Source organism: Typopeltis vanoorti, chromosome 15 (genome assembly GCF_054136105.1).
Source record: "Typopeltis vanoorti isolate ZY-2024b chromosome 15, IOZ_Tvanoo_1.0, whole genome shotgun sequence".
Lineage (NCBI taxonomy): Eukaryota > Metazoa > Arthropoda > Arachnida > Uropygi > Thelyphonidae > Typopeltis > Typopeltis vanoorti.
The window spans coordinates 13355138-13367626 of record NC_143563.1 but is presented as its reverse complement, the minus strand read 5'-3'; the positions used below and the strand labels follow the sequence as shown (position 1 = coordinate 13367626).

The 12489-nt window shown below is 35.6% G+C and overlaps 1 protein-coding gene across 1 annotated transcript in view; it reads left to right on the top strand.

The window, feature by feature from the left end:
• The window catches only part of LOC150098397 (protein ROP-like), a 312656-nt gene that overhangs the window by 272143 nt on the left and 28024 nt on the right, over positions 1-12489 (top strand). The window contains exons 11-12 of the mRNA XM_090405016.1: positions 5034-5143; positions 5273-5374. Of these exons, the coding sequence (XP_090261142.1) occupies positions 5034-5143; positions 5273-5374 (212 nt within the window). The remainder of the gene's footprint in view (positions 1-5033; positions 5144-5272; positions 5375-12489) is intronic.

Here is a 12489-nt window from a genome sequence, read left to right as displayed (position 1 = left end):
TTTCCATTAAACCTCCGTGGAGTTTCAAGTCTCAGAGGATATCCTCATAAACCATCACTATATATTATAACCAACTTGAAGCTTCATCACCCTTATTAGTGATATATTTGATTTCTCTTTTTTTGTGTAAGCATTTCATCTTCCTAGTCTGCATTTTGTTCATTAAATTGCCTCTTGTCCTTTTTCTCCATGCATTCTCTGAATAATTTCCTTCTGGTAAAAATTTTTTGCCAGTTTTGTTATTATCATACCACCTATCAGGCTATGCAGATGTGTTTTATTAGTCTGTTCTCATAGTCTTGAGTCTCTTATAATCTGTTCTCATATTTCAGTGTTCTGATATTACCTCAGTTTTTCTTATCTGGTCTCTCTCTCTCCTTCTCCCAGAGTTTTCTCATTGTCTTGAAACTAATTAGATTTGTGTACAGTAGTGGCCTGTTCATAGCTTATAGAGTGGAATAGTAATCTCCTTATATTTGCTTGTATCCTTATGGCAGTAACTGAATTTTTTTTTCCTCCTGCGATTTTTGCAGTATAGATTTCCTAAATTTTAACTACTTGTCTATCATCCCCTTTTAAATCCTATATCTTTACAATCTCCTTTAATATACAGGGTGGCCATAAAATAACTTTCCCTCTTTGAAGGCATCTGTAGCTAAAACCAATAAATGGAATGAGACCAAATTTTATATTGAGACTTTTGAAGGCATGGGGAGATGATTTGCGCGAAAAAAAGATTTAGTACCAAAAGTCGCCGATATGGGGAAATTTTGGTGCTGGTGGAGCTGAAAACAAGTGGATAATTACATTAAAAGCAGATAAAATGGAATAATTCCCATATTACTCTTCTTAAACACTATTATTATAATTACGGCTATTATAGCCTGTTTTTGTTTAGGAGTGTCCCTTATTTAAATACATTGGCTATCAATATTCAGGAGGGGTATATATAATGCCCTAAGTATATATACCCCTCCTGAGTATTGATAGCCAATGTATTTAAATAAGGGACACTCCTAAACAAAAACAGGCTATAATAGCCGTAATTATAATAATGGAATAATAACATTTCGATGGTGTAAGCGACAGCTGCTTCACTCATTCCAGCTGGATATGTGGTGCATTACAGAGAATAAGAATAATAACAATTAAACTAAAAAAACAACTTGCGAGAGAGACAGAAATTAATGTAGTGATTTAACTCACAGGAAATAATGTTTTATTCATCAGAATTAGGGTCCCCTGGACCACATACATGATTTTAAATGTACTGACCTTTCTTGTGTACAACAAATTGCATCCGGTGTGCGACATGCTCTACAGCTGAGCGTAAGGAGTCGGATTGGATGTTCATAACAGCCCATTTTATGTTCTCTTTCAAGACATGCAAGTAGGGAATGCCACCAACATATACAATGGATTTCAAATACCCCCACAGCCAAAAGTCACATGGAGTGATGTCCGGGGATCGAGGCAGCCATGCCGCCAGAAAGAACTGACTGATAACCCTCTCATTACTGAAATGCTGGCATAAAAGGTGCTGTACTGAAAGTTCAATGTGTGGCTGTGCCCCATCCTGCATAAAAATTATGGAGTCCAAACATTCTTTGCTGCAATACAGCAAAGAATGTTTGCTGTATTGCAGCAAAACAAGGAATGACAAAATTTTCCAGCATTTGTCGATAAATCTCTCCAGTAATAGAGCATGTTACAGGACCTGTAGGGGTAATACGCTCAAAAAAAGTACGGTCCTATTATGAAATCGGCTGTGAAGCCACACCATACTTTTGGAGAATGCAGTGGTACTTTCTGGATCGCTTCTTGCTGAATGTTCAGATGCCCAAATTCTGCAGTTATGAGTGTTGACCTACCCATTCAGATAAAAATGAGCCTCATCACCCCAAATATTCTCAAAATCAAGAGTCTGTTAGAGAAGTTCTACAGAAAACAGTGGGAGATCAGCAAAGAACCAGGGGTCATCCCTGGAAGCTGTATAAGGAGAGTGTGAGCAAGGGAGTGAGAAGCCAGTTTTTTGCATGCAGAGTTGTGAATGATTGGAATGCCTTGCCTGAGAGTGTGGTGTCTGCAGAGAATTTGAGTGTGTTTAAGGTGTGGTATGATGAGCTGTGTGTATGATAAATGGACCTCCTAGATGAGTTTTTGACTCTTGGGTCTTGGGGTAATAATAATAAATAATAATAATGCTGCTGATCTTTTGAAGTTCCTCCTTCAGGACTATGATATCAGCATTGTTTGACTTCTCATAACTTGCACTAACCTTCATTAACCCCAATCAACTTAATGTTTTGATCATTTTATAAGTGTGTTCTAGAAATGAGCCCCAAGGCTCATCATGGCCCCTTGTCATCACTCCTTCCCGCTTTTCAACCTCTTGTTATCTTTTTGTTTGGGATTTCTCCTTAATATTCAGCTTAGATACCATTTACCTCAAGTTAAACACCTTTAAACAGGTCAGCTTATCAAGTTGGCCTGTTTAAAGCAATTTTTTTAAAAATGCTGACTCATATATAGAGAATCATGAAACTGTCAACTCAGTTTTGGATCCTAACCTAAGCCAATTTCTAAAAACATTATCTGCTACCTGCTTCAGAAGCACAAACTGTTATTTGAAATCATTGCTTTTGATATCCATTAACTTTCTTTTCTTTTTTTTTTTATAATAGCACTATCTTATTATTCTTTTAGTTATTTGTGAGCTTTCCAAATATACCTCAAGTCTTTCACTAAACAAGACATTTAATTCTGCATGATATTCCCTTAATACACATGACCTCTTGTTCATTCACTTCCAGTTCATAATTTAAACTTTGAACAAAAAGCTACTCTCTTACCAGTATGAAATACCTGCATGATATGGCTATTAAATAATTCTGTGTCATCAGTCAGCCATCCTTTCTTTTAACCAGACTTTTCTGGCTTGCTTGGCTTAGTTATTGCTCATTATGTTTTCTTTCCTTCCTTATGCATTTTGCCTTCCTAGCTTACATTTTCTTTATCTCATGCAATGTGTCATTGCCCCCCCCCCACCATATGTCTCTTTTATTATTATTATTTAGGCCTCCAAGGAGTCAAAAGACTCATCGCGGGAGGTCCTTCCAAGGAAACAAGTCTATCAAGACTCATCGCGGGAGGTCCCCCCCCGCCAGGAAACACAGTCTCTCATACCACTCCTTAAACTCATTGACCATTTTTGTTCTCACGACTCTATCAGGCAATGCATTCCATGGTTCATCCACCCTCCATGCAAAGAAAGCACTCCTCACTCTCTTGCTCACAGCTTCCTTTTGTAACTTCCAGGGATGGCCTCTTGTCATCACTCCTTCCTGCTGTTCAACCAAACGAAAGAACTCCCCGGTGTCAACCCTCTAAGAGAGTAAGATTCTTGAGAGAGATCTTACTCTCTCTCACTCTCCAGACTGCATATTTAATTTTCCTATTCATTCATTTTACCATTCTTTTATTTTTTAACTTAGTTTCCTTACTATTAGAATGTAGTCAGACATTGATGCTGGACTATCCCTCAAAAACTTTACCCAACAAAACAGGTCTACTGAGTTGGAAAAGCAAGACAAGCATAATATACTAGCATCATTGCCTTAGTTATGTTCACCATATTATTTCCCTCCTTCCTTATTCGTGGCACTTATTAATAAAACATCCATTTTATCCATTGGTAGCTCAACCTATGTAATTATGTAACTACAATCCTTTGTCAGGCCATGTGACTATCCACTTCATTTTCAAATCCTATTCTCTTTGGATAACTGGTACTCTCATTATGCTGGTGGTGGGAGAGGCGATAATCAGCTGATTAGAAAATACTTTTCTGATTATACCATATTATCAGCTAACAAAACTGCAAGAGCTAAATAAATTGATAAAACTACTTAAATCTATGGTAACTAACTCTAGTAACTAAGGCAAATGATAATACTTACTTAGTATAGGTGGTAATTTGGTAGTCAAATATTTTGTTAATTTATGTAGCATTTGTTCATTTTATCATACCTTTAAAGTGTGCATGATAATATTAATGAAGGTATAAATAAAATCCATTTCCAAATATTGGATATTTCCATGTTTGTGATATTAAAATAAGTTCCAGCTACTGATCTTGTGTTAACGCCAATTATGGCACTAGCATTTTAGATGCTGACATTCTGCCTTGAGTTGCTTAAATTACATTACGTTATAATGCAAGAGTATAGGTTAGGTTAGCTTGAAAATCGAAAGCTATTTTTTCTAAGCTTTCATTAATACCTTTCTTTTTCCTCAACTGCGAAATGTTAAATACTGAACTTTATTTCTTAACCTGAATATTGCATCTTTGAGAATTAAATAATATTTAAATATTGTCTCACTTCAGGTGTTGTCATTCATGTTTGCAACCTCAGCAATGGTGGTCGACATAAATTCTTATGAAGATTAACAAAAATCTAAAAGGATAGGTAGGATAATCCTTATTTTTTTTTGTAACTAGTAAGTGCAAAAAATCATTTTTTTTCTGTAGTAAGGCTCAGTGGTATCATTTGAAAACACTCATTCACATTTTAGTCAGAGACAGTTAGTTATGAGAGGAAAAAGCTTTGTGGATATGTTTTGAAGAGTTTAATATGATACTAAAGAAGAGATTTATTCACTTTAAATGAAAGTAAGATGTAGAAAAAAAAAGCCATTATAAAAAATTAAGACGTGGTTTTCTGGGAATAAGACTGGATAAAGAGCTAAAAGGCAGATTGAGATGAGTAAAAATGATATATGAAAGATTTGAAAGGTTCAAAACAATTGTGCTCATTTTAACATCCTTATTCATCATCATCATCTGAGCCATGTTTTAAAAACTGAAGTTTTCATTCTATAAATTTTTCTATTCCTAGGATATAATAAAAAGCTTTTTGGTTCTGTTTTATTATTTGTGAAATAATAATAATGCAGATTTTGATATGTTTATACTTTCATATGTGCATTCAGATAGTTATTTTATTTTGTTGTATTCTTTAATGTCTATTTAGGAATATCTGAAGAAAATTTGGCTAAACTGATCCAACATGCCCAGATTCCTGCTACAGAGAAATGTATTATTACCAATATGGCATATTTAGGAGTGAACATTATTACAGATGTAAGTTTTTTTTTGTTTCACATGGGTATTTTTTTTATATTTTAAGTATAAATTCTACTTGTAAATGACACATTCTTGGAAACTGTGTTTCATTTGCTGAATTGAATAACTTTTTTCTTTGAATGACAGGGAAGCCGAAGGAAAGTGCATCAGACACCAAGAAAGGAACGCATAACTGAACAAACCTATCAAATGTCTCGTTGGACCCCAGTTATTAAAGATATTATGGAGGTATTTTAAAATATTCAGTATAATTTTCATTTTAATTAACTTAATTCGCACATTCCATTTGGTACTTCCAGGGTATAATAAAATTTTGAAAGTAGAAGTAAAACTCTATTACCTGTAATTTTTGCAAGAGAATTTTTTTTGAACAAGTAGGACATAAATTCACAATTCTCATAATCAAGCAACTTAGAGATGGATTTGTGAAGTTTGTGAGCTTTAGATAAATAAAGGAAGTCTTTGCAGTGTTTTGTTTTATACCTAATGCAAGTTTAAAATGTTATGTTTTTACCATGTAAGAAAGTATATATTCCACATGGGCCTCCCATATAAGTTTGATACGATTTCTACTTAACTTTAATCTGCTTTCCCTTTGCAACAATGGTAATTTCCAGCACACAGATGAAATTGGACATCTGTGTGTGTGTTTAAAATTATTACAATTTAATCTTATGAAGTATCGTAATGTTTTGTTCATTATTACTGTATGGTAATCTCAACAGATTCTCAATAATGTGAATAGTCTAGGTCTCCCACCCATTATGGAGGCCCAGACTATCCACACAATACCTGTCATACTGTTTCTTGAACACATTTACTGAAAAGCACTCAAAACAGACTCTGGTAGCCCATTCTATTCATTCACCACACTCCAGGTAAATATATAGTATTGAACTAACTATGCTATTACTCAATTTCAAGAGATGACCCCTTGTTCTATCTCCTCTAGTCAAATGCTGAAAAGTTTCCTCTCCGTCAGTTTTATAAAATCCCTTTAGTAACTTCACTATTTCTATCATACCCACTCTTTTCCATCTGCAACCCACAAACCCTCAATCTATCTACAGAGAGAGCATTCCAGACCATTTATCATCTTACTCACTCACTTCTGAATACTCACTAGGACACTCATTCCCAAATCTTGCACAGTAATATTCAAGATGTGACTGTTTAAAAATGAATGATAACTTCCATATCTCTGTTTGCTTGTATAAGTGTGTGTGTTTCAATGACCAAGTAATCCTATGAGCTACCTTGGCCACTTTTGCAATATGCCCTTTGAACTTCAACTCACTATCTACCAAACAACCTCAAATCCCTAGCTTCATCAATTTCCTGGAATATAGTTTCATTCCATTAATTAGTACACATCTTGTAATCTTTTCATCTCAAATTATCTAACTTTACACTTTTCCCATTAAACTTATACTCATTATCTTATGAAGAGAAACTGAGCAAACAACCCAGCTTCTCTTCAAATAATTTCCTATATCATTAATGTACAAATTAAAATAACCAAGCATAGTCCTATGGTACATTGCTGGTCACCTGCTTTCTCCTGGATACTGCTCCTCCATATACTATTTGGTATTATCTGTCCATCAGCCACCCTCATATCAGTATCACAAGCTTCATATTCATCCCTGTTCGCTCTCACTTGTGTAAAAGAATTCCATGTGGTATCCTATCGAGTAGTATTGTGTATTCATCCTCTTTATTAATTAATGAGTAAATTGTTAAGGTGTGACCTACCACTTACAAAGTCATTCTATCCTTCATAGAGTATTATATTGTTATCCATCCATTCATGAAGTTTGTCTTTGACCATCTTCTCCATTACCTTTATACTTATCCTGCAATCTCTCTACATCCTTTTGAATTATTACAGTACCCAATTTTGCAAATCATTTCCTCCATTATCATCATAAATTTCCTGATATGTACTCTCATGAACTGATTTTACATTACATGAATTATCCAACTAACCTTCTAATCATTATTTAACACTTGTTCAATGCACCTGTATAGAAATATGAATTTTCCTTACACATCATCATCAATTTCTGATATTCACCAAGGGGGTATACAGGATACCATGACAGCACCATGATTAAGTTCATATTATTATTAATCTCCTGTCACCAGTTTTCCTTAAAATTAATATATCCCTTGAAGATGAGGTAAAATATGAAGCGAATGTGGAGTGAAATGAGGGGAAATAACAGATACATATGGAAGAGAGTAAAAGTGGAATAAAAGATAGCAGTGTAAAAGAACTGATAAGCAGTTTGAGAGTGGCTGTGAAACAAGATTCATTTAATATTACTGGTATGGTTGATGAGAAGGTGCATAAGGTTTGCTTTCTTGGAATAGAATAAGCAGAGTGATTGAAATACTGAATATGAAGAGTAAGCAAGCAGAAGAGTTGGTAGTGGTAGTAAGCACAAATGATTTGGTCGGTAACAAGAAGAATGTAAGGATGGATATCAGGAGGTTGTTGAGGAGAGTAAAAGATAATGGCATAGTAGGAAAGATAGTCACTGTATTACTCAAGTATGATAGTGATGAGTTGAGATAGCAAGTGAAGATTATGAATGGGATGTTAGTGGAGTAATGTGAGGGAAAAGGAATTCATTTTGTGAAAATGTGTGATGAATTTCAGGGATGGATGAAGCTTTATAAAAGAGACAGGCATTATAAAAACTTGACTACATCAAACTCATGTTGTATGTTCTAAGCCACAGGATCTTAAACTAGAACTTCTCAATATTCAATGCATCATGCAACAGAATGGCTTTTCCATTGAAAGATACAGCATGCTGCAAGCCTCTTTCTGACAATCCATAACCAGTATGGAGGTTTTCAACTCCATTCAGTCTCCCCCATCTACTTTTCATTTTCCTGGCTCTCGCACTCTTCTTCTCTTATCAGCCATCTCCACAGCTTCACACTGCTGCTCTCACTCAAACGCAGACCATCTGCAGCAAACAGCTCTCTCCTACCTTCAAATTTATCTCGTACATCTACATACTCAAGTCCTCTCTCTTCCTGCGCATTCTACATATCATGCTGTTCACAATCCTTCCCCTTCTCCTCAGTTCTCTACTATTCCTATACCTCAGTGACACACACTCAGTTCATTGTCTGACTCTTCAGCTTAAGTACCATGAGGATTTTTTAAATTTATTTATTTAATTAATTTTTTTTTACTAGAGTGGTCTGAAAAGTTCTTGGCCTCGACCAAAGATGTCAACAATATCAACACAATTTCTTTTTTTCTACGTTGGTGCATCTGTCATAAGCATCCATGTGAAATTGCAAGTTATTCTATCAAGTAGTTTGTTTTATACAGCTGTCTATAACACATGGATCATCTTCAAAGCTGTACCAGCCTTGAAGATGATCCACGTGAAGAATGTCCAAAAACTGTAACGACACCAGAAATTATTGAACAAGTGCGCAATGTGGTATTGGATGACCGGCGAGTTCAAAGTCCGTGAAATTGCTGAGATTATAGGCATTTCAAAAGAATGTGTAGAATTTTGCATGAAGAATTACAAATGAAAAAGCTTTGCGCAAGATGGGTGCCGTGCTTGCTCACAGCAGATCAAAAATGCACTCTCGTAAAAATCTCTGAACAGTGCTTGAAGGCTTTTAACAAGAATAAAACTGATTTTGTGCATCGATTTACTACTATGGATGAGACTTGGATTCCCCATTACACACCAGAATCCAAACAGCAGTCAAAACAGTGGACAGAAACTGATTGTTTAGCGCCAAAGAAGACAAAATCGGTTCCATAAGCAGAAAAGTTCATGGCATCAGTGTTTTGGGATGCTAAAGGCATTTTGTTTATTATCTTGAAAAGGGTAAAACAATAACCAGGGAATATTATTTCAATCTTTTAACCAAACTAGACAAAATCATTTTTCATCAGGACAATGTACCCACCTACAAAGGTGTTTTGGCAATGGGAAAATTAAGGGATCTTAACTATGAATTGTTGGAACATCCATGCTATTCCTTCCCCAGATTTTGCTCCCTCTGACTTCTATCTCTTCCCTAAACTAAAACTCTTCCTCGCTGGTCAGCGTTTTTCTTCGAATCAAGAGGTGATTGCAGCTGCAGAGGGGTATTTTGCAGATCTTACTGAGAACCACTACAGAGACTGGATAATGGCACTGGAGCATCGCTGGAATAAATGTATGAGTCGAGATTATTTTAAAAAATAAAAATAATTTTGAAATTATAAATTCTTTTTTTTATTGTTAGGCCGAGAACATTTCAAGCCTCCCTCGTATTTTGTTTAACTTTTTTACAATATCCAGAAATAATATTTTTTAATGTTATTTCTGGATGTTTAATAAATAATTTTTTCACTCTTCTGCTTTTGGCCCACCCATGGTATTAATGTCCTGTAAGTTAATACAACCTCTCATGTGTGGGATTGCTATCTCTCTCTCTCTCTCTCTCTCTCTCTCTCTCTCTCACACACACACACACACACTACAGAATAAATTCTCTAAAGAGTCATGTGGTAAAAGTGCTTATGATGATATTAACAGAAAAAATAAGGAAACTAATGGAAAAAAATCTGGAAGATGAGTAAGCAGAATTTAAAAGAGACAGAAGTACTGTGTACCAGATATTAATGTTAAGATTAATTGTAGAGAAAGTTTTATGTAATAATTAAAATATTTATACCTGTTTTGGCTTTCAAAAAGCATTCAACAGTATAGATCAGAAAATGGCACGGGCTGCACTTAAATCTTATGGAGTGGACAATCTATTGTAGAACATCAATGACAATGCAGAGGCTGCTGTGAGAAATTGTGGAGAAATAGAAAGATAATTCTGGACAACAAGAGGCACAAGACAAGGACGCCCAATATCCCCAAGTGTCTTTATGTCTTTATCATACTTTTGGAAAGAACAATAAATGTCATAAAGGATAATATAAGGGGAATTACAATTCAAGGTACAAAAATAAATACTTTACAGTTTGCTGATGACATAGTCATTATTGAAGAAGATGAAGTGGAAGTAGAAAGAACAGGCTGAAGTTAAGTGAAGAAGGAAAGAGATATGAGTTGATAATGAACATTGAAAAAACAATGATATTCAGCGAGAAGAGAATGAATAAGCAAATAATGACCTTCACAAAGCCAAGAGCAGGAAGAAGTTAGGAACTTCATATACCTAGGAAGCAACATGACACATGATTTAGATGTCAGATAACAAAAGTGAAAGTAAACCTACAAGCAGTGGACAAGATATCAAAAAGTATATCAGTGAGCCTTCCCATAAAGCTGAAACTGCTGGAAATATGCATATTTATTATATGCATATGCATTATTCTATCATTATTAATATGCATTATATGCATATGCATTATTATATGCATACATTCATTATATGCATATGCATTATCCCTATGATTGGGAGACATGGGTAATGGGCAAAGACTCAATGAGACAAATATTGACTTTGGAGAGAATATGTCACAAAAAGATTCTATGAATTGGATGGGTGCAAAAGGTAACAAATGAAGAACTGTATAAACTGCAAAAGAGAATCTAATGAAGAAAATAATTCAAAAGAAGCCTAAAGATTTTTGGATATGTTTGCAGAATGGATAACAGCAGAAAGATCAAACCTTGATGCTTGGTACAACAGATGGTATAAGCAGAGAGGATGGCCAGTGTGAGAGTGAGTAGATGATGTGAAGGAGTGGTGTATAAAAAGTTTGCAGGATTTGAGTCATCTGGCATTGGACAGAGAGAAATGGAAAAACAAGCATCAAATACCAACTGGTTTTGCACCGATGGAAACTGATGATGGTGATATATATGTTACAGATGTTGTGATGGTTCTTGCAAAAAAAAAACAGAAATATTGACAGTCCAATTTATCTCTTCCCAGTTTTAAACACTTGTAAGAACCTACTAAGACTAATGTCTATAATAAATTTAGTTTAATCCTTTATCCAAGTGTGAGCAAACAAAGTTTACACCTGAAAGTATCTTCAGGAATGGGGTAAGGTGGTACAACACCGGGAAACTCGTTGCAAAGGTGGAGCAAGCTAACATCACTCCTATCTCAGTATCTCCCATTATGCAAAACACATCTCCTTGCGGATATGTATAATATTATGCATTAAGGGAAGGGCCACTACCCAGACTAGTTTCGACCTTTATTGAGGTCTCTTCAGTGGGAGCCAGGCCCAAGTGGAGATACTAGGCAGAAGCATTAGCAAGGTCATCTCTACCTATAGGAGTTGCCAAATGGTGCACCACCTTTTTATTAAATTACTCTGGATTTAGAGAAAGGTGTTGAAAGTTTATTTTTCACTTGGTTAGAATATAATAAATTTAGTTTAATCCTTTATCCAAGTGTGAGCAAACAAAGTTTGCGCCTGAAAGTATCTTCAGGACTGGGGTAAGGTAGTACAACACCGGGCAACTTGTTTCAAAGGTGGAGCAAGCTAACATCACTCTTATCTCAGTATCTCCCATAATGCAAAACACATCTCCTTGCGGATATGTATAATGTTATGCATTAAGGGAAGGACCACTAGAGACCTCAATAAAGGTCGAAACTAGTCTGGGTAGTGGCCCTTCCCTTAATGCATAACATTATACATATCTGTAAGGAGATGTGTTTTGCATTATGGGAGATACTGAGATGTACCACCTTACCCCAGTCCTGAAGATACTTTCAGGTGCAAACTTTGTTTGCTCACACTTGGATAAAGGATTAAACTGGATTTATTGTAGTCTAACCAAGTGAAAAATAAACTTTCAACACCTTTCTTTCAATACATACCTGCAAGGAGATGTGTTTTGCATTATGGGAGATACTGAGATAGGAGTGATGTTAGCTTGCTTCACCTTTGCAACGAGTTGCCCGTGTTGTACCACCTTACCCCAGTTCTGAAGATACTTTCAGGTGCAAACTTTGTTTGCTCACACTTGGATAAAGGATTAAACTAAATTTATTATAGTCTAACCAAGTGAAAAATAAACTTTCAATACCTTTCTCTAAATCCAGAGTAATTTAATAAAAAGGTGGCGCACCTTTTGGCAACTCCTATAGGTAGAGATGACCTTGCTAATGCTTCTGCCTAGTATCTCCACTTGGGCCTGGCTCCCACTGAAGAGACCTCAATAAAGGTCGAAACCAGTCTGGGTAGTGGCCCTTCCCTTAATGCATAACATTATACATATCCGCAAGGAGATGTGTTTTGCATCATGGGAGATACTGAGATAGGAGTGATGTTAGCTTGCTCCACCTTTGCAACGAGTTGCCCGGTGTTGTACAAACCTTACCCCAGTCCTGAA